The sequence below is a fragment of the Harpegnathos saltator genome, unplaced genomic scaffold, assembly GCF_003227715.2.
Source record: "Harpegnathos saltator strain DR-91 unplaced genomic scaffold, Hsal_v8.6 scaffold31, whole genome shotgun sequence".
Taxonomy (NCBI): domain Eukaryota; kingdom Metazoa; phylum Arthropoda; class Insecta; order Hymenoptera; family Formicidae; genus Harpegnathos; species Harpegnathos saltator.
Genome location: NW_020230106.1, coordinates 590,789 through 616,853, shown reverse-complemented (window position 1 = coordinate 616,853; position 26,065 = coordinate 590,789). Strand labels below are relative to the sequence as shown.

Genomic DNA, 26,065 nt, shown 5'->3' with positions numbered 1-26,065 from the left:
TATTAATGAGAATTGCGCGGCATAACTCACGGGTTCAACGCGGCGTGCTGAAAAATTACAACGTATAAAAAGAAACGCGCGAGACGTTCTCGCGCGGTAAATTTCCGCGTCTGTCTCGAATTCTCCGGAGAATATACTCTCTTTTTTTTCCCTTTCTCTCTCTCTCTCTCTCTCTCTCTCTCTCTCTCTCTCTCTCTCTCTCTTTTTCTCTCTTCTACCATCTCTTTTCTCCCGTCTTTTTCCCTCGCTCGATACGCCTTACAGATGTATATTTTTTCACGTGTATCCCTTTCGAGAAACCACTGATACACAAATTTACGAGGGAACGCAGCGGCGTTTTCTCACTGCAACGCATCATATCACCAGCGACATAACGCCGAAACGTGATGCGGTTGCCGCGTGTGCGGTCCTATAAAAGCCGTAATTTGTTGGTCGGTACGTTTCCGCGCGTTATATCGAGCGTGTCCTTGCGAAATAAATGTATGGTGAACGACTGTCGAATGCAGAATCGACAAGAGTCAGAGAGAGAGAGAGAGAGAGAGAGAGAGAGAGAGAGAGACAGAGAGAGAGAGAGAGAGAGAGAGAGACAGAGAGAGAGAGAGAGACAGAGAGAGAGAGAGAGAGAGAGAGAGAAGGTTGCCGTAGTAATCTCGCAAAATTGCAGGAATTTTGCAAATTGCGATGATCGGCCGATGCGCGCGGACGCAAACGAAAGCTCGGACTCACTCATTTTGTACATTCTCTCGATCACGTCTCTAGCGTGTATCTCGATCACGACGATGGCCTTGAACTTTAGCCGGTCGAGCTTGCTCAGCTCGCCTCTTATAGCCTCCGAATATTTGTCTAGCGCTTGATTCTGCTTCTTCCTCAACTTTCTCAACGGTTTCTTCGAGTCCGCCAACCTCGAGCGTAAATCAAACGAAATTAATTGAGTCGCGAGATAGCTAAGGTAACTGGCGTTTTGCAGAGCGCACGCTATCCGCACACTACATAATTTAAGTCCCTTTACGAGTTTCCGGAACGTCCCGGGAATATCTATTTCTTTAACGTTTCGTCGACGACACGGGCGTTCGAGCGGAGTATCGTCGCGGTAACAGGTTTTAGGTATTCCGGCGAGAAACTATTAGCGCTAAAATTTCTCAGCCTCTCGGTCAGAGATTTATGCATCGACCGGGATCGCATCGCGAGAAGGAGAGAATGAGAGGATGAGGGAGGGAGGGAGGGAGGGAGGGAGAGGGAAAAGCGAAGGAGAAACAGAAAGAGAGCGCAGCGTATGACGCGCGCTTCTGACAAAACCATTTTTTCCAGCCCTCGCGCCCGACCCTTCTCCTCGCTGCCTTTGGGGGCATCCCCCCTTTTTCCGAGACACTCGTGCAACGGAAAGATGGCGGTCTCGCCGGGCCTCGCGTGACACGAGCGTTACAGTAGGTGGGATTTTATTCGGTAGGTAGGTAGATAGATAGATACACGTAGGTAGGGATATAACCCGCCGTAGGTGTGGGTTAAATTATTCGCGGTACGGTTAGTACAGGCTAGTATATGCAAATCAGGTAGGAAGGGTGCACCTCTGCCCGAGGTGCCGTCGTCGCCGGATCGCAGGACGAGACGTAGAATATGCAAAATTTCTCTTATTAGAGTTGCCGTGTCTCCTGTCCCGCTACCGAGCATCCTTCGCGGCTCGCTCCATCTCCCTCCCTCCCACGGAGGGACTCCCAAGTCCCTTTCTCGCAGCGTACATCGCTACGTCGTTCTTTCGTTTTCTGTCTCTGTCTCCTCTAACCGCGCCCCGGTGTCCATCAGCCCCAGGCCGCCCTCGTGGCGCGCGTTTCAACCCCTCTCTCGTCTCGCCGCGCCTCATTGCCGCTCTTTTCGTGCGCGTCGCGCCCTTTCGACGACGTCGGCACTGTCCGTGCGTCCCCCATAACCAGCGCGCCGACGAAATTTCTGCACAGGCAACAGAGGCAACGGAGGCAGAGGACGCGCTCACTTGCAGTGCTGCAGGGTCCGCGTGCAGTCGCTCGTCCATTGGATTTGAGTGGACGTAATGCCCGGCTGGCCCGGCCACTCTTTCACCCACCTGTCGCGTTTCGCCAGAGTTTTTCGCAGCTCCGTCCGACAGTGCCTCAACACTTCGCGCAGGATCGCTCTCATCGCGGCCTCTGCAATTGCCACCAGCCCGGCTTTATTCACGCCCACAGCCTTCTCCCGCCGCCGCCGCCGCCGCCGCCGCCGCCGCCGCCGCCGCCGCCGCGGCCCGTTTGCGTTGGCGCATTTTTATCTCTCGCAAACAGAAATCGAAGTTGCACACGTCGCTCGCGCCCGGATAATTTACGGCAGAGCAGCGAAGCCCACGCGGCGCCGGATCGAGCATAAATTATGGCCAATTTTCCGCGCCGTGCTTTTATTTACGCAGAAGCCCTACGTACGTTGTAAACGGCATTCTTTGCTGGCCGATGCGCGCCACCGCGGAATATTGTAAATATTGGATGGGCCCGCGTTCACACGTCGCTGATCTTTCTTCTGCTTTTCACGACGACGCGGCGCGGCGCGGCGCACACGAAGGAGATTCGTCGCGCGGCTGCGGCGGCGCTTTCATATTTCAAAGAGTGCGAGGGAACGCCCGTTTCGATTTTGCAAAGAGCAATTTACGGTCTCTTGTAAATTCTCGCGTACATACGTATATCTCTTCCTACGCGCGTAACACGAGATTGGATTTATAACGTGGACATCTGAGCTCTCAGAATAAAATAACCGGAGCGGCGTTCTCGCGCTGCTGTATATATGTGTGTGTGTGTGTGTGTGTGTCTGGGCGCGTGTGAGACAAGAGGAGATTACATTCGGAAATTATATACCGGAATACCTCGCAAACGATTCCACCCGCTAGCGCTCTCTTGACGCGTGCCGCGGTGGGTTACCTGGACACGCCGTCCGGCGATTCTCATTGATTGTTCTGCGTCGTCTCGCGACGACGCGCGCTCGAGAAACGAACTTACCGACATCGAGCAGCCAATGCTCGACTTGACCCTCCAGTATAATCGGCTCGATAAATTCGATGTATTCTCCTTCGTCGGAGTGCATGCCGTCGGCGAAGGGTTTTCCAGTGACCGACTTAAGAGACAGAAAAATATGATTTTATATTATCAAGAGTCGCGCGATGCTGTTTATGCCAAGTGAGGGAGCGAGGCGCCGGCGAAGAAACGGAAGCGGGAAAAGAAGAAGAAAAAGAGGAAGAGGAAGAGGAAGAGAAAGAAAAAGAAGAAAAAAAAAGAAATGAAAGAGGAAGAAGAGGAAAAAACGGAAGAAGAGAAAGGGCAAGAAGAAGAGGAAGAGGAAGGAGAAAAAGAAGGAGAAGAAGAGGAGGAAGAAGAAGAAGAAGAAGAAGCAGAAGAAGAAAAAGTACCTTGCTGAGCTTCAAGGACTTGATGTTGCCGAAGAGCTTTCTGATATGCGGTTGCATGAGATCCGGCCGTTTGGAATACGCCAGGATCTCCAGTAGATCATCGTTGGAGACGAAATAGAATCTCGGAAATACGCGTCTCTTCGTCTCCAGGTATTGCTCGAGCGCCCGCTGCAACGCCTCCAACTTGTCATTGAGTTTGTTCAGGACTTCCAGCAAGCCGGCTAACGGGGCAGATAGGTGGGTTAGGGATGGCGAGAGGGATCGCCGGGACGAGGGGCGGAGAAAAAATGCAAATGCTTTCAATGGAATAGATTTACATTATTTTACAGTACGCGTACGCGTCGGCTCGTCGTCCGATCTTTTATTTCTTTTATTTATTCCCTCTTCTCTCTTTTTTTTTTCCCTCTCTTTTTTAACGCCGGGAACCGACAGGCGGTTTGTACGTATCCATTTACATTAATACTCGCGGGCCCGGTTCTAGCTTAAATAATTTCGATTCCGTTTTAATCCTAGTTTAACGCCCGCCGTGATCGCGCACTGTAAATGCAGCGCGCTTAATTGAAACAAACTTGTCTGTTTGTGCAACCGAATTGAATACATTTTTTCACAAAGTGTATCCCATCGAACACACGTTTCATTCCGGGCACGTTGCGTGCAGATGGGAAATCCGTCAGGGAAATGTTTAGATTGTCGTGAGAGGAATTTTATGCCCTCTGCCCCTCCTCCCCCCCCCCTCTCACCTTCGCGACGATTTTACTCATTTTCTCGATATATTACCGTGTACGTGCGCCTCCTTTCGGCTGCAAGAGAACGGGGCTACGAGAGTTAATCCTACTATACATAATCCGGTTGATTTAGGATCGGAGGTACATGTAAAGTAACTTGGCTCGGGATCAATTGTAATAAGAGATAATTATGACCCCCTCGTGATAATTTGAGCCCTCGTGATGTGCCATGTACATCGAGGAGAATATCAACTCGATGTAATTATATCTGTCCAAGCTGTCAGATTTTCATTGTAGCTTTGTGGAGAGCAAAGTGTACGCGTGTGCGCGCGCGCGTGTGTGTGTGTGAGAGAGAGAGAGAGAGAGAGAGACCGAAGTTTGATGCAAACACACGCAAGAGATGCAAATTCGTAATAAAGTCAAACCAGATATTTTCGTGTATATATCTAGCGTATATCTTGTTTTTAGAGAAGAGAGTTTTTAGAGAATCAGGCCGGCGAGCTACTCCTACTCCGAACGCTCGCCGTCGGATTTCCACTCGCTTGCGCACACACACACAGAGGAGCGCGTGCACCTGCACGCGCCTTGATTTTACGTTTAAGTATCCCCTTTGTAATGGTCCTTTGATAACACATACGTGGATCGTGAGTGGCTGGCAATGCCAAACCGTAGCCAGCCATCCTTGACGTGCGCTCGGTCCATTCGCTCGTCATCCTGTCAAAATCGTCCGTTTCCTTTGGGAGTTGTTTCCTGATGTCTTCGCTCGTGAATATATTGTCCAGGTACGTGTATTCCCTCTGTACAGCCAGTACCATTTCCAGAACTTCGCCGAGCGTCGACAACGTCCGTTCCCAGTAGTCGACTTCCTGGGCAAACGGATCCACGAACCTGGCAAAATTCGGCGTAATCCGCTTAATTTGGCGCCGTTTAGTCCACGGACGCGCCAAGTGTCCGGTCTAATTGGAACGGTGCGACGCACCTCGTCGACTTCATGGACGAGAGCTGCACCTGGTGGTCCTCCAGTGTTTGCATTATGTCGTCGGCTGCCTTCAACCTGTATATCCCTTTGTCTTTGTACGGCACCATCTCGATCGGCATCACCTCCCAGACCTCCTTGATGCGTTGCAGGCCCTGAAAAAATTGTTGGTGATGCGATCACGCTGACCGCCGTGACGCGCGTGAATCTCGATTATCAAGCGGCAAACTCACTTCTTCGATGGCCAGCTCCATCGTCGCCGCGTTCGAGATCTTGTCGATCTGCTCCGCAAAGTTCTGCAGTTGCATCTCGGCGATCGTGTCCACGGTGAACTCGTCCGACGTCTCGTCGAAATCGCGATTGACCGTCTCTTTGACTCGCCTCCAATGCCTCGGCTTCATCGCCGGGTTCTTCAGATTCGTGATTAACGGCAGCATGCGCCGAAACTTGTCGACCCTCGACCTGCGACGGACACATTTCCCGATGGGACGTGCACGTGTGTGCACAGCAATTACGCTTGTTCCCATTCTCGAATGCGTACTTTCGTACTTTCACGAGGCTAGGCTGCTAAAAATTCGCGGTGCGCAATCCTGCGATATGATCGTACGAGATGAATTATTGCAAGAACTTCGTTTCCGCGTTTACGCGAAGATTCAACGGGGAAATTAATTAGAATTTGAAACGTCGAGTCGTGTTAAAGCGAGATTATGATTTCCGATATTGGAGATTTATACGGGAAGATTTATACGGTAAAACCTTTCTCTCTCTCTCTCTCTCTCTCTCTCTCTCTCTCTCTCTCTCTCTCTCTCTCTCTCTCTCTCTCTGTCTTCCTCTCTCTTTTTCATTTCGCCCTTTATCGCGCTCGATTAATTCCTCTTCTTTACACGCCCAACAACAACGAGCTACATGCGCGATGTTTCTCTTCCATTTTTCTTTGTTTACCGTAATTGGTTGACCTCACAGCTGGTTACGCGACCACTCACAAAATGTGTACTTTGTTAGCATGAGAAAGTATCGCCAAAGGGACTGGGCGTACAAGTACGCCCGAGCAGTTTACGTAAGCTTCGCGCTTTCGCGATACAGAGGTTAATAAGCGCGCGAGTATGTAACATACGGGATTAAGCGCATTCTGTCCTTGCTGCGTTATTTCTTGCAAAGTAGCGGGCTGCCCAAGTGCGGCGCCGTTTCATTCGAACGAAAGTGGACAAAATGGCGGAAACACGCGGATTATATTCATGCACCGTCCGCATCGACACAAGCTCTCTTCTCTCGTTTTTTTCTTTTTTTTTTTTTCCCAAATTCTCCCCGTCATACGCCGCAAAAAACTGGTAGCGAAAACGTTAATTCACTCGTTACGCAGGCTTCGATATTTGCTGTTGAAGCGAACGTACGTTTCAATCATCAACAATTACTGTCGATTACGCTCCTGCTACCTGCGCGCTCGATCTCTCTCATCTTGCTGTCATTTTGAAAAATGGCCACCCATCGTCCATGGACGCAGTTTATACTGACGCGGCCGCTACGTTTCTAGCTTTCGCGCGACGCGCGATTGATTGGCATGTCGGCTAAAGGATGGCTTTAGCGCAAAAACAAAACCGACTGTTCCGCGGCCCGTGAAAGATGCGCGGAAACGGCGCATATTTAATGGCCCGGGCGTGCCCGAAAATTGCATCACGGCCGGGACGCACCTGGTATTCTCGACGATCTCCCAACTCTTTTCCCTCAGCTCCTTGCACAGTCTCGTGAGCTTCCGGAGCAGGAGATTAGCGGTCGTGTCCATCTCCTCCGTATCTATCGTCCAGAAATTTCCGCTCCTGTAGCGCTCCCAGGCGTCGTTCCACTCGTCCGTCAGTTGCCACACCATTTCGATCATCGTCACATCCTTCGCGGCCAGAGGCAATGTCGGACGGTTGAAAAGACACGCAAAGTATCGCGCGGGACTGGAAGCGGCGGGCTTACTTTCTCGAGTTGCGCGAGCTCCCTCGAATCCGGCCGACTAATGCCGAAAAACGTCAGCTGCGTATTCAGTAGGCTCTCCCGTTGCTTTATAAAGTGAATCTCTTTCCGAAAGTTCGTCAGCCAAGCCAAGGCGTCTGAAAACACGCGAAACGCGACGTGACCATAAAATAAGATAATTATATTCGGTCTCTCTCTCTCTCTCTCTCTCTCTCTCTCTCTCTCTCTCTCTCTCTCTCGCGCGCGCGAGGTGTCACACACGCCGTCGTCTCGCGAAAAGCAATTCGTTATTTCGTTTCGATCAAGTTGCCGCGTCGATCACTTAACGTTTGTGTCGCGTCACACACACACACGCACGCAGGGGCTCGAGTGTGTGTTCATGAACGAAAGGGTCGCGTGTTTATTTACACGTTCAAAGTTCACGTGGAAAAAACCCGGTGCAATATCGACAAACGCGCTTAAAATATCTGAACGCGGTGCAAAAACGTGCTCTGAATAAATAACACGCTTGTACTTTCCAGTGGCAAAAGCCATGGCTAGGATTTTTAGTCTATCTCTAATCTCCTTAAATTTGCACGTAGAGAATGTTACGCGACACAAGCGAGCGACCATTGCTATTGTTCAGCGCTTATCACACCGCCAAGAGATTCAACTAATTTAATAAAATAAGAAAGAGAACCAAGTTTCTTGACGAATTAGAAAATCGTTCCAATATTCTTTGCAATATTCGAGGCATTCTTCTCTTGTACTTTCAAATTTTTTTCCTCACTTCTCTTCCGTTCTCGTTCCGTTTACAAATTCGCAGGCGACTTCTAGTGTTGAACGTACAACGGCCAATATTATTTTAACCCGACCGTCGTTCGTGTCTGAATTGTTGCGCAAATCCTTTAGAAACTGTGAAATATGAGGTGCTTTAAAACTATAGATAAAGATTTAACTCGTTAATAGAACTCGCGGAAACAGATGGAAAAGATTTAAGATTTCAAGAACGTCTCGATCGATTCTGTTCGGTCGGCCAGCTCTCACCGCGGACTTGCCTTCACCTGTGACCCCGAAACATTCAGTTGTTTTTATTACTTTAACGCGTAGGTACACGTTGCATGTCTCAAGGGTAGTAAAGGTAGCTGATTTGCGCAGAGACTGCGGCGCTATCTCACAACAAGCGCGGATTTACACGACGGACGAGTACGCGTAAACCAATTTACCCTTTGAATCCCACTCGGACGTGAAGGGTCTGGTATCGTTAAATTTTCGCACCAACGAGGATGCATCTTCCTGGCACATTGTCGCATCAGCCAGCGATATTTGCTTAAACTCTTCCTGCAATTACGTTGAGACGATATTGACAGTCGAAAACATATCCCGAGTTACAACATGAATGTTCATAGCCGCGAAATCTATAATTCCCGACACCGGCCTGTCCTTTTTCACATTTTCGTCATATCGCGGCAGATTAATCTCCCCGTTAACCCCAAGAGTCCGCGCAGTAAGGTATATACAGGGTGCTAAATTTCAAACGTAACAGCTGAAAAATCTCGAAAACTATGAAAGATATTAAAGAAAAGCTAAAACACGTGTTCCATGATTTCGAAGGGGAAAGAGAATGACATTATCAGTTTTTTCATAATAAAAAGCCCAATTTTTTATTACATCTTTTTCTACCAATTAATTTAAAGAAACTTTTGTCTGACACATTTTTTTATTTGCCTAATATTTTTTTTTGTTAAATATTTCAGGAAAACTTGGTAATTTTTTCAACATTTAACATACGATATCTCGCTAACTATTTAATAATTTAATAATTTTGAAATTTCCAAAGGTCGATAAGTTAACGAAAGTTAGAGCACTATTGTAGTAATATATTCTTGACAGTAAATAAATTAAAAAGATTATCCGATATTATTTCTTCTCTCGACGAATAGTTAGCGAGATATCGTAAGTTAAATGTTGAAAAAGTTACCAAGTTTTTCTGAAATATTTCAAAAAATATTGGGCAAATAAAAAAATGTTTGAGACAAAAGTTTCTTTAAATTAATTGGTAGAAAAAGAAGATATAATAAAAAATTGGGCGTTTTATTATAAAAAACTGATAACGCCATTCTCTTTCCCCTTCGAAATCATGGAACACGTGTTTTAGCTTTTTTTTAATATCTTTCATAGTTTTCGAGATTTTTTAGCTGTTACGTTTGAAATTTAGCACCTTGTATATTAGGAAAATTGAAAAGAGCCTCAAATCAAAGTAGCCGGTACTGTTCTTCCACTGTTTAACGTCGACGCCGCTCTGTCGAGGTGATTCTAATTTTTTTGCAGCAAACTTTCCCAAGAGTTTCCCTTTTTGCCGAGAGAGAATGTCTTACCTTCTTCTCGAGAAGAGTAATTTTGCACATGGCAAGCAAGTCTAAGTAAGCCGCCCAAGAACGCTCGATGTCTTTTAATCTTCTCCTGAACTCGGGAGTCAGCGGCATCTCGTACCTTTCTGGAAATAATCGAGCGTCTCTCTCCATGATGTAGCATGTGCGATCGTCCGTAGTTGCACGTGCAAGATAAAACGATCACAATCCATCCTCTCGGGCGTCTTATTTCCGATTAAATCCCGCGCGCGCGCGCGCGCGATGTGTTTTCGAAGCGCGAAATCGACGGTCATATTTCCGACGAAACAGCTACATTCTCACGAACTTGTAGATCGTATCGCAAGAGCTCGCGAGCAATCGCGCTACACGTACTCTGCACGCCGGAGTAAACTCCGGCGATTTTATGGTGCATCGACCTCCTTATTTAGCACGGAGAAACATTTAGAGGTTTACCCAAACTTTGGTACTGCTCCAGGATCTTGGGAAACTCTTCCTCCTCTTGCGGAATCTCGGCGGTGAGCCTCTCGAACAATTGCAGCGCGGATTGCATGCTGATGAGATCCGTCGGTTCCTTCGTTATTCTGCAAACGAATGAATTCACGTACGATTCAGCTCGAAATTCAAAAAGGCCCTGCCCGACGGGATTTATGGGAGTAACGCCTCGCGAGCAACGCCTCTCCAGTGTTCCACTCGGCTTGAGGAAATTTACATTAATAGTATATCGATCGAGAGCTGAAAACGAATATAACTGAAAGATTCAATTACGCTATGGAGCGGAATGGATGATGTCGTGCTGCTCGCGGATGGGGATTTTTAGCGCAGCTCTAAGTACAATAGTGGTGACCTGCGAACTGCGAGTGCGATTAATTCTTGCCGGGTCGAGAAGAAGATTTGGACTTGGACGTACGTTCTTTTGCACACATTCTTAACACTTTGTATCTTTATATTATTAATTTCCCATCGTGCGATACGTTAGTCTTTGAGATGGTATTATTGATTGGTGAGATCCTTTATACAGAGAGGATCTCGTAGGTGTAACTCATTTTGACACTTCATAAAGAAATATTCATCAGATATGGGAGCTAAAATCTCCGAGGCTTTAAACATAATTTTCTTTGTAGCGTTCCTCTTTATAATTCTAAACTTGTACTCGTCTTCGCACAATTCTCGTTTTCGTTGAATATATATATTTCTCCAAATTTTCTTCTCGGGCTCGATACTTATCTACGTCTGAGCGTGAGTAATTATATGCGGTCAACTAACTCTGTAGAATTGTCAGCGATGTAATGATAAACGTGGTTGACCATTCCATCGGTGATACGCAATAAAAGGCCAGTGAGCTTTTGTTGCCAGACCGAACAATGTTCGATGATGGTGGATTTCAATCCATCGGAATTTATATCGAGGAAGTGTACCGTCGACATCGTTTCCTGCAGTTGGACGCTAACTACCACGTCGAAATATCTGTTTATATCCGCGTCGAAAGATGCGGCGGTTGGTTTTAATTTTTCATATCTGAAACACGCAGAGTTGAGTAATAAACTGTCACACTAGCAAGCATAAATTCAAAATTCAAGTGCATTTATAATCCATACTGTGGCGCCGATTTGTGTTCATCGATCTTTGAAAGACTTGTAAAAAATTGAATTGCAGTTTGCGACTGGGTAAACCATTAATTTTTCAAAATTGTGCAACAAATATTCCTAGTTCGTCCAATTTTTCGTACATTACCTTTGAATAAATAGATCCTTGTTCACTTCCCATATCTCCTTGAAAGGCTCCCAGTTCTTCAGATAGGTTTGTATTTGGACAAAACAATAATTTACCTCTGCAAATTCGCGAATTAATCCATTCAATATATATATATCTATCTGTCCAGATATAGTACAAAAATAGGAAGCAGACTAAACTTTGACAAATCAGAGAGGGGACAATTATTGATCTCAAATATTTTAAGGTAAACACTTCAACGAAATCAGAATTGATTTTCGACCGAGGACGACTTCATGATTATTAAGATGAAATAAAAATCATTAATACTGCAACGAAACACATTCGATGTCGTCAATGCTGACGCAGCAACGTAGCGGGACTAAACAAATAAATACAAAAAGAAAGCATGTGGGAAGCTTAATGGGGGATACGACCGTTATTGAGTTTCTGCTGGAGTTCGATCAACTCTTTGTCCTGCTCGTATAACTTTGACAAGGGCAAGCCCTTGTATCGAATTTTAAATTTCTTAGCTAGCCGCGAGACATCTTTCAAAGGCTCCAGCAAAATATTCCAGATATTTCCTATTACTGTAGCTATTTCCAAGAGGCTCGGCACGAAGTTTATCTGGATAAATTCAGCAAAGTGTTTAGAGTGTTTACGCTGTGCGTAAATGTTGCTTTTGCAGCAAAGCAGGGCCGACCCAGCGGTCGCGGATAAAGTATCATCGCTCGCCCGTCGTCGTCGTCGGATTAGGAAATATTAAATTATCATTATCGACGTACACACACACATACATACACGCGCGCGCGCGCGCGAGAGAGAATGTTACGATGAGACCGTGTACCGAACATTGTTGCGCGATATGTTCTACATGTTACGCAAAGTTATGAACACACTTTGTTATCGATAATATCCGCTTGCACCAGCAGAAGAGGCGAGGGTCCTGTCGTGCCTGTGCCATGAAGGGCTTCGTACATGATGGTCAAAGAACTCTCCAAACATAATCTGATGGCTTGCTCGATTACCGTATCGATTTTCGTTAAATAATCTTCCCATTCAGCGCGACTCTAAAGGGGAAGAGGTTGAGAGCGGTGGAGAATTTCACGCGCAAGTTTATGCAAGTGAGGGTATTAAATAAATATGTAAAAGTTGCGCTTCGCGTTGCAACGCTTGCGCGAGTTGAAAGTGCGCGGCAACTGCCGGTTTACACGCAGCGCAGCGTGTAAGAAGATAAACGGCAGGAGAATTTACGACCTTTATATAATCGGTGATTCGTAATCGATTCGATAGACGGCAGGTGGTAGAGACGAAGCCGAGAGCGCGCGCGCGCGCGCGCGCTATCACGGAGATTGCTCGCTTACGACCGGCCGTGAGACTTTTTGAATTAACCGTGGAAGCACGTGCCCATGCTGGCAGTCACGTTACGGAACGACATATCGTATCACGGATCTCTACCGTAAATGCGCTCCTTACTTCTCCGACTGTAGTTATCCGACGAGGGTTATCGTCTCGCGGAGTATAGCCCGCGGCTACGCACTACACATACTGTGTTTTCTTCCCCGCGAATATTCTTTCGCCGAGCTGACTCGCGTCATTTCCGCGTTTGCGTGATTTTGCGAGATTTTACGAAGATTGCGGCGGAACCCGTGAAAAAGTTTCGTGGGTCAGCTGCCCCAACAAAGCCGCCCTGCTGAAGCTCGCTGAAGTCTCGTGGAAATTCGGTAAAATCGGTTCCTCCAAACACGCTCCTCGTGTCGTCGCGAGGGGGGACGTTTAGCGTCGCAAGCGAGTGAGACGCAAAGAGAAACGAGAAACGAGACGACGACACACACGACACATATCGAAATGAAACAATAAAAATTGCGCCCGGCCCGGCAGAGGCGGAACGAGCGTCTCTCGATCTGCATAAACGAAGTGGCGAGAGAACCGCACCTCCTCCATCACGCTCTTGAAGCCCCCGTAGATCTCCATAACGTGCCGAAATATCGCGTCGAGTCTCAGAGTCATGATCTGGAACGCCTCGTCCCTGGAAAGCGAGAGAGGAAATTCGAGCGATGCGCGCGTTAAGTTTCAGTCACGCGTCTGAATTCGCCGCAGCCGATGCGACGACGCATGCGGGGCGTTTCCTACCTTACGTGCAGCAGCTCCCGCTCCAGCACGGGCAATGTGTACGTGTAATTAACCCTTATCCTGATCATGGGAGTGTCGCAGATGCTCTCGCTGATTCTTACGATCTCGGAGTTGGAGTTCTTGTAAGTGTCGATAAACTCCTGGAACTGAAGGCGAGGAATAATTCAATGTCCGAAGAGCGAGGCCGATCGACCGGTCCGAAAACGCGAAATCGCGAAATCGACGAGCGACGGGAGAAATCCGCTTCGCGCGCGACGATCCGGACGCGCGTCATATTTTCGCACGGCGCGCTCGTATTTCAATCGGGATGCGCTTCTCCCGGCGCGTCGCGTCGCGTCGCGTCGCGTCGCGTCGCGTCGGCACGGAAGTCGCGCGGAGCGGGAATGACGAATTGTTCCGAAAGAAATGGAAACGGCGCGACAAATATTCGCTACTCAAATGTTGATGAAGTTCTTCCTCGTACCGTACGAACGCACATTCCTGCCGGCGCGCGCGCATATATATATATATATATGTATAAATACCCGCCGCATCATAATTATTCCGTTTCTGCATTATACGGGGTCCATAATTAATTGTTCAAACGCAGGTAGACAGCGAGCGGACTGCACACGGGCAGTCCAAAATTAAATTTTACCGCGCGAGGCGTCGTACATATTGCATGAATTTATACGGACTCCGCGCGTGGATGAGGTAAGAGACTCTGGGCGTACATTGGTCGTTTCGTTGAGACAATCCTCGATGTACGAGTCCACGTAATCCGTGTTCCACGTCAGCTTGGTTAAGCCGGGATTGATCTTACGGTCGAGCTGCCGAATTAATTCGCGAAACAGCGCACGTTCCGTCTGCGACAATGCTGAAAAATACAAGTCTCGCTACGCTGTAAGAATATTTCGGACGCGCATGCGCCGCTGAAGGTACGAACGCTGGATCGAGTATGAGAAGAATGTCGCTCTTATCGCGCGCATTAGACGCGCGCGCGTGTGCTAATGCGCTATGAGCGAGCGCCGCTCAGCTGAATCGCGTCATCAGAATATTTGCATGATACAAGCGCTTGTATCTTAATCGGAATGCTTTTTCAACATCGGCAGAAGGACGTTAAATTTCCACATGTGAGCATTAACGCGCGTGTGCGTTCCCCCGGTGGATGTTTTAACCAATTGCGAAACGCAGCGCCGCAATGTGCGGAACAGTTTGGACAAGAATGTAAGGTAAAACTGCGCTCCCGGCGAATCGCAAGAGGATTTCTTCGCGTTGAAAACATTTTTAATTATACGTCGGGCACTCCGCGTCGATGAAAGCTCCGCGAAAGCTGACGAGACGACGTTTCAAAGTAATGGAGAAACACTGTCTCTCTCGTTATATATCCCCCTGCATCTTCGAAACTCGATTCGTCAAAAGCGACACGGAGAGAGCTTCATCGAACTGGGATAGTAATTAAAGTTTCGTCAGCGCGAGTCGTCGGCCCTCGAAACTGCTCGTCGAGTCTGCTCGTTGACGCCCCGTCTTCGACGATCCATGCAGATTGCGTAACCGCAATCCTCAACGTTCAACCGTTCGATGATCGAGGCCAAAGTCCTACCTCTGATGATTTTGTTGTACGCCAACGTGACGGCGTAGACGCTCTCTCGTGTGAAATGTAACGTCTCCTGCTTGTCGTATATTATTTGCACGTGCACGGGTATGGTGAATCTCAGGCTGAGCCAATAGGACGACTCGCGACAGAGATCCAGGATACCAGGGTCCACATTGCACTCCAGCAGGCCGGACCTGTCGTCGCTGCGTCGCATCAGGAAACGGTCGAGTCGCGAGCGCGGATTCTCGCCGACGTTTTGCAACCATTGCGCGTACAGATTCTTCACCGCGTCCTCGATGGATCTGATGACGATGTCCTGCTGGCAATAGACCTCCATGCTCATGCCGCAGTACGGCATCCACTCGGCCTCCTCGAGAACCTTCCGCGTCGACAGCAAGCGGTCACCCTTCAAGCGAAGATTCAACGCCCTGCCGGCGTAGTACGGCGTGATCGCCGGATATTCTTCCCTCTCGTGCAGGACCTCCTGCTTCGTCCGTTGGATATCCTCGGCGAACATCTGCCACACCTGAGCGGGAGCATCGACAAAGTTGTCGCTCTCGAGTGTCGCGCTCGTTACCTTTCGTCTCGGTGACTCGAGATGATTCGTTCGAGCACTTGGCCCGAACATATATATATATATATATATATATATATACTCGTATATATATAGTCGCGCTGGAGATGCAGCTCCGGCACACGTTCGAGTGTTTTTAAGATTTTTAACACATTTCAAATTTCTTTCCTCTTCCCGCGCCCTTTATCCGTGTATTTTTCCCCGCTCGTGATGCAACCGGATTTAAAAGCTTGAAAATACATGAAATGTTCGCGGAAAGGTTTCTACACATATGCGCGCGGTGATGTTTCCCTCGCGCTAAGCATGGCCAAAAACAGAGCAGCACACATCTATATATCGGGTAATATATTGTTCCAACAGCGCCGTGAATTTGATTAATTTGATGATTTTGAAATTTGCGAAAATCAGCAAGTTAACAAAAGTCAGGGCGCTATTGTAAAAATATATTCACGAGACTGAATAGAGCAAAAAAGTCTAGTACCACTTTTTCTTCCGATGACGAATAGTTCGCGAGATATCGTGAGTTAAATATTGAAAAAGTTTTATCAAGTTTTCCTTAAATATCTCAAAAGATATTAGGTGAATAAAAAAATATTTCGGACAAAAGTTGTTGAGATTAATTGCTAGAAAAAGATGATGTAATAAAAAATTGGGGTATCCGTTTAAGATTTTTTGATGTTGATCTTGACTGGAATTTACAAGGTTATCCCAGCTGTACGAATCAAATTCATAGCGTCAGCAAATAGATCCTTTGAAGCCCTACAACTTTTTTGTCTGAAATATTTTTCTCTAAAATGTCGCGTTAACGAAAAAATCGGGTGACCCGGGTGGTCTGAAACACCCGCCGGTACAATAAGATGTAAAATATGAAAAAATACGAAAGAGGTTAGCACGATTTTCAGAGTTCGCCGTGCACTCTTTGTCGTTCCCTCCGAGACCGCTGTCTCCACTTTTGGAGAAGGCGGATCGGAAAAAAAAAGAAAAAATGACGGCGTCTGGCGTTTACAAATTTTTCCCTCACGCTTGTGTTCTTGCTCTCGAACAGCGACTTCAGGTTCTCGCGGTTCAAATAATTGTAGAAGCTGCGCAGATCCTCGATCCCTTCCTGCACATTGTTAACGTTACTAAAGACTGTGGCTATCAGGTTTTCGATCATTATCTCCAAATCCCTGACTTCGGCGTGAAACACGAGCATATCATCCTGCCATGTGGAATCGTGAACGGCGAAGATCTTGGCCGAGTTCGCCTCGATTTTGCGCAAGGCCTCGTGGAAGAGTCTTTCGATCTTTTGACACACTCTCTCGCGCTCCTCGCCATTCGTGCCGCTGAACTTGGGACTCGAAATCTCTGTGGTCTCGTCCAATCTACGCGGAGAAGTTCGCGCACGTTCACGTCGCGTCGTACGTATAATAACTCGCAAATAGCACCGCTTGCAAACTAACGCTCGAGCTTAGCGCCGCAATTTACAAGAAAGTTCGCCGGCGTAGCCGGTCTTTTTTCCCATCCCGAAGTAACTTGCGGAAAAATAGGATACGGCGTACTCTGTGTCGTACGATGTGTATTACTTGGACCTTGCAAAATCAATCATTGCTTGACAAATCCCGATCATATCCTGACACCTGCCGATGAAAACGTCGACGTAACGAAATATGTTCTCCGCGTCCAAGTCCCAAGGGTGCCACGTGAGATTGATGTGGGCGTTCGCGATCTGAAAATTACCGGACGGAATACATTGAGAGGAGTTTGCCTTATTGAATACAGACGCGATCGCGCCGCGCGAAACGTTCGAGCGACGGTTGAAAAGTTCAAGTTGCACGTTTTTAACGTGCAGGCCTGTCGAGAAGCGAGTTGCAGCGAGTGTTGTTATTATTATCCGTTCGCGGAGTTTATTTGTGGATTTGGAAAAAAGAGTCGAGGATGTAAGCGGCGATTCGCTTAGTATTAATCTCACGAGTGCTGTGAAATACACTCGAGGATTTTTGCTACTACTGCTGATCACGGCTGATCCTTTGTATACGGGATTACAGGAGAGGGAACGTCGCAGAAGACGCGGAAGACGCAGAAGCACGCGAGGACTCAAAGATATGCGTTAGCGACCCGTAAAACTGTGTGTAACACGATTGCGCGGATTTTCTGCACGAAAGTCCAAGAAGTCGTGTCACCTATCCCTTCGGGCACATGGCGTGCTCACCCCTAGCGCAACTCGAGAACAAGTAGTCGGGAGAACCGACGCGTCACACCGTTTCCCAATTCCCACCTCTATTCTGGCTTATCTGCCCACGGGAAAAGCCGTAAGTCGGTGTTATATTGCGACCTCCACTTAAAGTGAAAGCCCGTTTTCACCTTGCTATTTCGTCCCGCTGAAAAGCGTCCGCTGAGTCGAGTTGCTATTCTATCTTTAACGCCCGCGTCTACGCTCACCTTCACGTCCACGTCAGCTAACCGCGTGAATATTAAAAAATAAAAGCCGGCGGAAAGATACACGCCGACATGTTTTTGTGCAACAAAAAATGTGCAACGAATCTGTAAGATTTGAGAATAACAAATACCGTAAGACGGCAGGACGTCTCAACACGTACGTTCGAAAAACCGGAGTTCTACCTTTAACCTATTTCATCAAGCACTGCTGAGAACGGTCGTTTATTCGACTCTGGGTACGCGGGAAATTGTCACACGGCGAAGATACAGTCGTGCATTTTCACTGACTGTGCTCGTGAATTTTCGGTTATTATCCCTAATCATAATTACCGTTGGAAGCCGAGATCACTTTGTAACTTCCGCATTAACGGGGAAATTCATCCTCGCGTTGTCCAACAAGAGGTCTAAGTAGCTAAAGTAGCTGTGCACACATAATTTAATGGGAGTTTAACTCACCGGTTGGAAGGTGAATTTACAGACAGCATAAAGTACTACGTTTTATACTCTGTTCTTGTATGCGGGCCACCAGCCAGCTTTTGCGCTCGCGCGAGACGTTTTAAAGGCATGCTTTTATTTATTAATTACTGCGATAAATAAATAAATATATATATATATATATGTATACGAGAGATGATATATACATATGAGAAAAGCTCGAGAAGCCGCATGAACATTTCATTATCGTACAAATGTTTCAAGTGCTGTTCAATTTCTAAAATTAGCCAAGCTCGTGATAATCTCTTTGGTTGAGATCTTCCTGTAGAAAAAGCTGGCAAATGAAATCAGATTCTTCCGATACGTTTCACAACAACGTTGTACAACAACGCCGACCAATGAAAAGCAAAGGCGCGACTCACTTTATAGTAGAGGTCCTTGTAATCTTCGCACAGTTTGATGCACTCCCTGAGGATGTCGATGTTCTTCCTCGTTCTCCCGGCGAACACATCCGCCAGGTCGACAAAGTCTTTGCACAAAACGATGATCTGGTTACTGAGCGCGCTGAAAAGGTTGCCTATCCTCTCGCGCGTATTGTAGTAGGGCGAATTGAGCCAAATCGTCCTGAAGAGATGCATCATCTTCGGCAGATGTTCAAGTAGACTCGCGGGAGTCTCGCAAGTCTCCAATTCACCGCAGGGGTCCTTCAGAATTCCGAGGTACTCGATGTTCGACTTCGCCTCGACCGTACCGTGCTCGATCTCGTCCCTCAGCATTAGGAACTGACGTATGTAAGTAGACTGTGCGGCCAATAATATGTCGACGATCAGCTGCACCGTGCCGTTGTGCAGCTGATGGTTCAGACCGCAGAGATTGTCATCTGACGAAAAGGGTATTATCGCACTAGTCGAAATAAGTCAATTACGCGGCAGATATGCTCGCGTGAAACGCGAGCCTCAGCGAGAGCTTTCCACAGCCGAATTAAGCTCGCTCATTCGCGAAAATCAACGAATCGGACGAGACGTCACGGCGAAACGTCCGTCCGCAAAACTCGACGTGCGCGCGAATCACGAATCACGGACGCTCGCGCTGCGACCCCTCCTCCCCCCTCCCCCTCTTCCTCTTCCGAAAAAGAAAAACAAAAAAAAAGAAAAAAAAACAACGCACTGCGACAAGAGGATCCCGCTCGAAAAGGTCGCATCAGAGGAGGAGAAACTTTCGGACCCACGCGGAAAATCCCCGGGACATATATTATCGAGAAACGATTCCGCGCCCGTGGCCGCTACACGACGTCTTTCCCTCGTAGGTAAGCACTTACATCGATAAATCCAGAAGCCATATTCGTCGTCGAGGCACAGTAACTCGCGCGGCGCCGCCTGCTCCTGGTCGGAGAGGGCTATTTTGATTTGGGTGTCCCAGTGAGCCACCATACCCTCCAGTCTCTTCACCAACTCCTTATCGGCGCTACCCTCCTCCACGGTGAGCTCCCTACTCTCCAGAGGTACATATATCACGGTTAAGCCCAGCATTTTGTACGTGAGGTCCGTTAAAGCGCACAGGAAGGTGTCCAGTTTGGTGCAGAAGTCCGCTTTCACACATGTGTGTGTGCGCGCCCGCGCGCGTTTCGGGGCGCACGAGATTAAGGAAAAGAAAATCCGGCGGAGAACATGAGAGAGAGAGAGAGAGAGAGAGAGAGAGAAACTCGCTCGTTATCGCCGCTTCCGCCGATACAGTCATTTTTTATGCCGCTCGAGCCGTCCCGACGTCTATCGCGTACTACTATTGTAGCTTGTATCCTCCTGGCTGCACGTCCGCTGATGGAGATTTATTGAGCTGAATTGCGCGCCGTGTATATATCGGGACGGGGATATCGGGCCGATCGACTACATTGTCGCGTCAACGTTTTACAAGCGGAGCGTGTAACTGCGGCGGCGTATTCTAGTCGAATGCGGGGCGAAAAACAGCGGGGGAGGGCGCGGCGCGGACGCGCTACTTAACCCGCGACTGTCTGCGCGAGTCTTTGACGATTGACGAGCAGAAATGTTTTTATTCTTCCATTCTTCCGTCACCGTCTGTCATTATCTCGCGAATTGGCGCTCGCTTCGTCGTCGTCGTCGTCGTCGTCGTCGCAGATCACGACGACTAGAAAATTCAGATTTACAAGTCGCGAGACGAATCACAACGATTGCCGCCGCCCGCGCAGCCGCCGCCGCCGCCGTCTCGCCGACGACAAAAAGTTAGCAGCGGTTAACTTCCCGACACAATTAGCAAAGCGACGCTTCGATCCAGTTAAAATCCGGTCGGGATCCATTAGAAATAATGAAGTGCCTGCCGTCCGAATGCGATGCAATCGTTTCTAACTCGACGGCGCGGTAATCCCGTTCGCGTACGTGGGCAAACATCGACGCTGGATTCACCAGCGGCGGTGAGTTGTGCAGTGCATTTAGCTGAAAATTATGGTAATAATAACTTCGCGCAATTCCCCGGCGTCCTCGTCTCCCCCACTCTACCCCCCCCTCCCTAACCCCCCCGCGCCCCGCCCATCACTCGGCAACCCTCCCCGCGGACGAGCCGGAACTTTGCGTTGTGCGTGGCGGTAACGGGATTGCAGCGCTAAAGTTGGCAATTCAGTTGGTAATGTCATCACGTTAGATTGTTATGACCTTAAGCCGTAGCGACTATGGACGATCGCGACGCGATCGCCCTTGGCATTGCGAGATTAGTCCCGCCGTAGTTCCTTTATCAGGGCTGTCGATTGAAGCTACAAGCTACGATCGATCGATCGATCGATCGATCGACTCGGCGCGCGTCACAGGATTATCGCGCGCCGGTGGTTGCGTCCAACCGACTGACACCTGAATGATAAGCCGACTGACATGTCGACCGACGGCTGTTCCGTAGCTTGGCAGAAAAACAGATACATCGTGATTAACATCGCGGCCTCTCCCGATAGGCAGACGTCCAAGACCTCGTGATATCGCCGAGCATTAAGCGCGACAAGCGTGACGCTTATCGCGCCTCGAAGAAGGCGATGCGGTTGGCGAGCGCTTATCCGCGGTGATTTAAACGGAAACGCGCGAGCGAGGAAACGAGGGAAGAGGATTCGCGGGCGATAACGCGCTGATTACGACGGCACACCGGACGAGAGCGAATCCGCGAATTCGCGGCCCGCGAAGGCGAGCGACCGATCGTGTATTACGCGACGCGGATATATCGGATTGAATCGCGAGCTGTCGCGGGAGATAAAGCGCGCGCGCGCGCGCGCGATGTCTCCCCGGGGCGTCCTTCGCCGGCGAAGCTTTTTAAACGTACATTTAAATCCGCGAAAAACTTTAAATCACCGCGCCGACTGTAAAATCAACCGGTCGCGCGCGGGGCGGGATTTGAAAGTTAAACAGAATTTACATAGTGCGGGCAACGACGAGGCGCGACGCGGCGCGGCCTCAAGTGGGTCACTTGGGGTGCCGCGGAAAGACCGACGGGGATGATATCGTGCCTGGACTCAATTAAAGTTCCGTAACTCGCGATCTGTGTAATGTACATTATTTGCCGAAACGAAAGAGGGAAAAAAAAAGTAAACCTAGGAAGGAGAGAAAGAGGCGGAAGAGAGAGAGAGAGAGAGAGAAAACAGCGACAGAGGGAGTGAGAAAGAAAGGGGGGAAAAAACTTGGCGAATTTTTCCCGCTCGGCCGCTCGGATCGTTACGACACTCGGCGGCCAACCTCGATCGCGGGAGGGAAAAGTTTTTCGCATTAATTAGGCGAATAATCAATCGGCTGCTTCGACGGCCGCGTAATATAATGTAACACGGGCGGGGCCAGCGACCGCTACAAGAGGATACTGTCGGGCCAAGTGTCGATGGTGAAGAAGATCGGCGCGAGCACGTTCCGAATGATGGCCAGCGTATGACTCTCGGCGTTGTCGTTGACCGAGCCGAAGAGAACGCGCTCGCGAAAGTCCTCCGGCTGGAAGACCTCGTTGCGTTGCCTCGCGAAGTAGTTGAGCTCGCGCACGCTCGGCGTCGGGAACGAATGCTCCGCGGTGAGGTTGCCGCACGAATGATAGATGCAGAGGATCGGCAAGCTCGGGTTCCGGAAGAACTCGCGGGTGTACGCGTCGCACTGAGGCGACCAGTCGAGGTCCCGCAGGCCGCTCAGGGTCGTCATATCCTTGACACTTCGAACCTGAGGACAATCGTCGCAGCACAGAGAGCGAGTCGGAATCAACAGTTTTATGTTCATGTCACCCGATTCGGAATCCTCACTTTTCCGAGTTTCAAAACGCGCGCTCGCTTACCAATTCGTTCAGTTCATCCGCGCTGTATCTCGATCTCGGCCCGATCGCCGCGGTCTTTTCGTATTCCTCCTCTTTGTCTGTAACAAGAGCCGCTCGATAATCGCCCGTATCGTGGTTCGTGATGGTACCTAGCTGTCGAAAGCGAGACATCTCTCTCTCTCTCTCTCTCTCTTTGTCTCTCTTCCTCAAGCGGGGTGCATCGCGCGAGAGAGGCGCGAGCGCGCTCCTCGTCGTAACTAATAAAGGCACACTGGAAAGGGGAAACAAATTCCACGCGACGCGCGCACGAGGCCGTTCGTTAGTCGTCAATTGGAACGGCTCTCGATGGGTCCTCCTAAATCCGCCAGCCCGGTTAAATAGAAGACATTCGTTCTAAGGGTCTCTCGTTCGGCCCGATATCATCCCTCAGGCCTCCTACCTCCCCCTGCGCTACCTCCTCCTCGTCTCGAACGATCTCAGGCCGTCGCGCAGCCGCCCATTCGCCACCCGCTCGCCTTTGCTCTCGGCAATCTAATAGGAACTATAAATCGCGAGTAGCTAATAAATCGACGGAAGAGGAAACACGTCGCGTCGCGCCGTGATCGAGACGCCACACCGTGCGCCACGTTGCGGCAATTTATCCCGCTATGATAGCCGGACATTATGCAGATACCATGCGCCGATGTCTTCTTCTTCCGCGACGCGCCTCTCGCGACTTATCGTTCTTTCGTCCTCCTGCTCCTCTCGTCTCGCGGCGCCGATCGTCACCGCCACCGCGCGCGAAATTATTCGCATAGTTACGTTATAACCGCGCGCGACCGAGCAGAGGAATTACGAAACCGAGCCTCGCTGTTTCCATCAACGACTTACCTCGGAATGATGGATCGCGCTAGTGATTCGACTCTCTCTCTCTCTCTCTCTCTCTCTCTCTCTCTCCCCCCCCCCCTCTCTCTCTCTCTCTCTCAGTTGTTATTTGGTAAATATATAGAAAGGGGTACACCTCACCGGTTTTTTTCATTTTGAAATATGTTATAAAGGATGAAATTCTGAGTGACTTTACCTGATACAACTATATGGGGGTCGCTTATAGTTTCCGAGATATTTGACTTTAAAGTTTTGGAATTTTCATGTTAAATTTCAGATATCATAAGCTGACGTTATTTACAGTACAATCCAAATAGTTAATCCAAACATAGTATATATACATAGAAATATAGGAAACAGTACATATAAGCGGAAGAGGGGCTCCGCCACTCTCTTAACCTAACCTAACTTGTTGCATCTTTATATATTGCTGGGCGATGCTGAAAAGATCTCCTTAAAAGTCACAACACCTAATTATATGCAGATATTATAAATTAAGTTGAGCCAGGTGATAGATCTTAAGAGAACTTTTGTCAACAATGTCCACAAATATATAAAGATGCAATAAGTTAGGTTAGGTTAGGATTTGTTTGGGGAGGGGGTGCGGGGGAGGGGTGGAGCCCCTCTCCCGCTTGTATGTACTGTTTCCTATATTTAAAGTGAATGAAAATTACTTGTCCGCTTCAAATACACTTCAAACATACTTCAACGTACAATTATAAAACTTTAAAGTCAAATATCTCAGAAACTGTAAGCGACCCCCATATAATCGTATTAGGAAAAGTCACTCAGAATTTCATCCTTTATAACATATTTCAAAATGAACGAAATCGGTGAGACGTACCCTTTTCTATATATTTATCTGTTATCTTAATATCGACGTGGTCGCGCTCGTCTCGCGTCCATTTCGTAACGAAGAAACATGCGCACGAGGAACGATTCAACAGATATATATATATATATATATATATATATATATATATATATCGTCGCTTAATTCCTTCTCCGTCTGATTGAGCAGCCGCACGTGTTCCCCGCGAGCGGGGAACGCCTCCGGCGCGACGAAGAAAATCGCGCTCCTCAATCACGCGTACGTGTCATGTGACATTAATCGTTCGCAGACCGCGAACTCGCAGATCCCGCCAATCGCTTCGCGCCCCCTCCCCCCGCGCGGAAGAGTAGCCTCTCTCCGGCGTTTAATAACGTTAGTCCGCGTTGGCACGCGGATAGACGTAGGTAGTCCGTGCATATAGATTATCGGTTTATCCACAGTTCACCCACTTTCGGTCGGTGTGAGCACCGATGAGAACTCGCTGGCGGACGAATTAGGTTCATTTTCCAACGTGCGGGAGGACGGACGCTGGATCGGGGTCGAAGGGTAAATTGCCATAATCCCGGGGACAAATTAGGAGCCGGGCAGTAGCGCGGAATCTGCGAATGACCGATTAATCGCCGCCGCAAGTTGCCGGGTTACGCGCGATATATCATAATTATTGAAACGGAGAGAAGAGGGAGAGAGAGAGAGAGAGGGAGAGAGAGAGAGAGAGGGAGAGAGAGTCGGTTTATTAATACCGGCCGCTCTCTCGCTACGCTCAGGCGATCGTACATCGATCACAGCTATTTTGTCTTTGAGGCTACCGCGGAATTCATGTTTGCCTCGAACGCGCGCCGGCGCGCTAAAGCAGCTATTGTAATTGCAAATCGCGAATCGTGTGCCGTCGTCGAATTCGCGAATTTGGACTCGAGCGACTACGAGCGTCGGGTGCGCGGGGTCAGGGCAAGTTCGTTCCGCGTGTACGCGGTTAATATGCGGTTATTATTGTTGCCTCGTTTAATACATATTTACGGAAGTAGTATCGGCTCTCTCGTAAATAAGTATCGTAAATCGAGAGCGCCGGGCGACACGAATTATGCGCGCGCGAATTGTTAAGTGAATCGATCGCTCACTTTCGACACGTAATTAATCGACACGTGTTGCTATAACTGTGTGACATAAAATATTCGCGAATTTGTTAGTTTGCGTGGAACCGCGAATCCCGCTGCGAGACTCGCGAGTGTTCGCGGTTTGCGAGGGGTGTGTTTATTTATTTATTTATGTATGTATGTATGTATGTATGTATGTAGGTATGTATGTACGTGTGTCTATGAAAGACGTGAAGGTTGAAGGGAAACGAGCGGCGAGACGGTGATCGATACGGAGCGATCGATACGGCCGGTCTCTCGCCTCTCTCCGAGGGCCGTCAAAAGTGAGAGAGCCCGTTTAATATTCTCCTCGCGAATGCGTCGTCGTCGACTTGGCGCGTCCGCGATACCCAGCCCAGAGTTTCGCGGCCGGTGAATTAGATGAGACCGATAACAGCGCTCGCGGTGAGATCGTGCGAAACAGAGGACGTTGGACGGATCTCTCTGGGAAGGAAGCGTGTGTCGGAAGTGGGACAGGCAGCTTGAAGGAGCCGAGCCGCGAAAGGAGCGGAAAATCGGGAGAGCAGCAACGAGGAGGAGGAGCGCGGGCGCGTTTAATATTTTTCTCGTAAATCTCACCGCGCCTTTCCGCTTCATCGCTGGACTCGGCGTCCAAGTACTCTCGGTGTGGGTCCGGGGGCGGCTTATCTTTAACTTTATTTCTCCGTCTTTGCATTTTATTGACGGGGTTGGCCTGCTGGCGTCGTCAC

At 48.8% G+C, this 26,065-nt stretch overlaps 2 protein-coding genes across 2 annotated transcripts in view; both read right to left on the bottom strand.

The window, feature by feature from the left end:
* kl-2 (dynein heavy chain 2, axonemal kl-2) overlaps nt 1-20,256 on the bottom strand; it is a 44,614-nt gene extending 24,358 nt beyond the window's left edge. Inside the window, exons 1-24 of the mRNA XM_025299984.1 lie at nt 19,573-20,256; nt 18,677-19,134; nt 16,973-17,109; nt 16,423-16,765; nt 14,834-15,353; nt 13,965-14,107; nt 13,252-13,397; nt 13,054-13,147; nt 12,018-12,188; nt 11,556-11,745; nt 11,140-11,236; nt 10,672-10,923; nt 9,862-9,989; nt 9,415-9,533; nt 8,263-8,377; nt 7,061-7,194; nt 6,790-6,983; nt 5,335-5,563; nt 5,105-5,256; nt 4,763-5,013; nt 3,401-3,621; nt 2,994-3,108; nt 1,988-2,159; nt 727-902 (exon numbers count right to left, since the gene is read on the bottom strand). Of these exons, the coding sequence (XP_025155769.1) occupies nt 727-902; nt 1,988-2,159; nt 2,994-3,108; nt 3,401-3,621; nt 4,763-5,013; nt 5,105-5,256; nt 5,335-5,563; nt 6,790-6,983; nt 7,061-7,194; nt 8,263-8,377; nt 9,415-9,533; nt 9,862-9,989; nt 10,672-10,923; nt 11,140-11,236; nt 11,556-11,745; nt 12,018-12,188; nt 13,054-13,147; nt 13,252-13,397; nt 13,965-14,107; nt 14,834-15,353; nt 16,423-16,765; nt 16,973-17,109; nt 18,677-19,134; nt 19,573-19,783 (4,768 nt within the window). The 5' untranslated portion in view covers nt 19,784-20,256. The remainder of the gene's footprint in view (nt 1-726; nt 903-1,987; nt 2,160-2,993; nt 3,109-3,400; nt 3,622-4,762; nt 5,014-5,104; nt 5,257-5,334; nt 5,564-6,789; nt 6,984-7,060; nt 7,195-8,262; nt 8,378-9,414; nt 9,534-9,861; nt 9,990-10,671; nt 10,924-11,139; nt 11,237-11,555; nt 11,746-12,017; nt 12,189-13,053; nt 13,148-13,251; nt 13,398-13,964; nt 14,108-14,833; nt 15,354-16,422; nt 16,766-16,972; nt 17,110-18,676; nt 19,135-19,572) is intronic.
* A 740-nt stretch (nt 20,257-20,996) lies between these two features.
* Nucleotides 20,997-26,031, bottom strand: LOC105189201 (dynein heavy chain 2, axonemal). The gene is made up of 4 exons (XM_011151154.2): nt 25,935-26,031; nt 22,551-22,627; nt 22,096-22,438; nt 20,997-21,037 (listed from the first exon to the last, which is right to left on the bottom strand). Exons 1-4 carry the CDS (start codon nt 26,029-26,031, stop codon nt 20,997-20,999), a joined length of 558 nt encoding a protein of 185 aa, XP_011149456.2.
* Between the last annotated feature and the right edge of the window lie 34 nt (nt 26,032-26,065).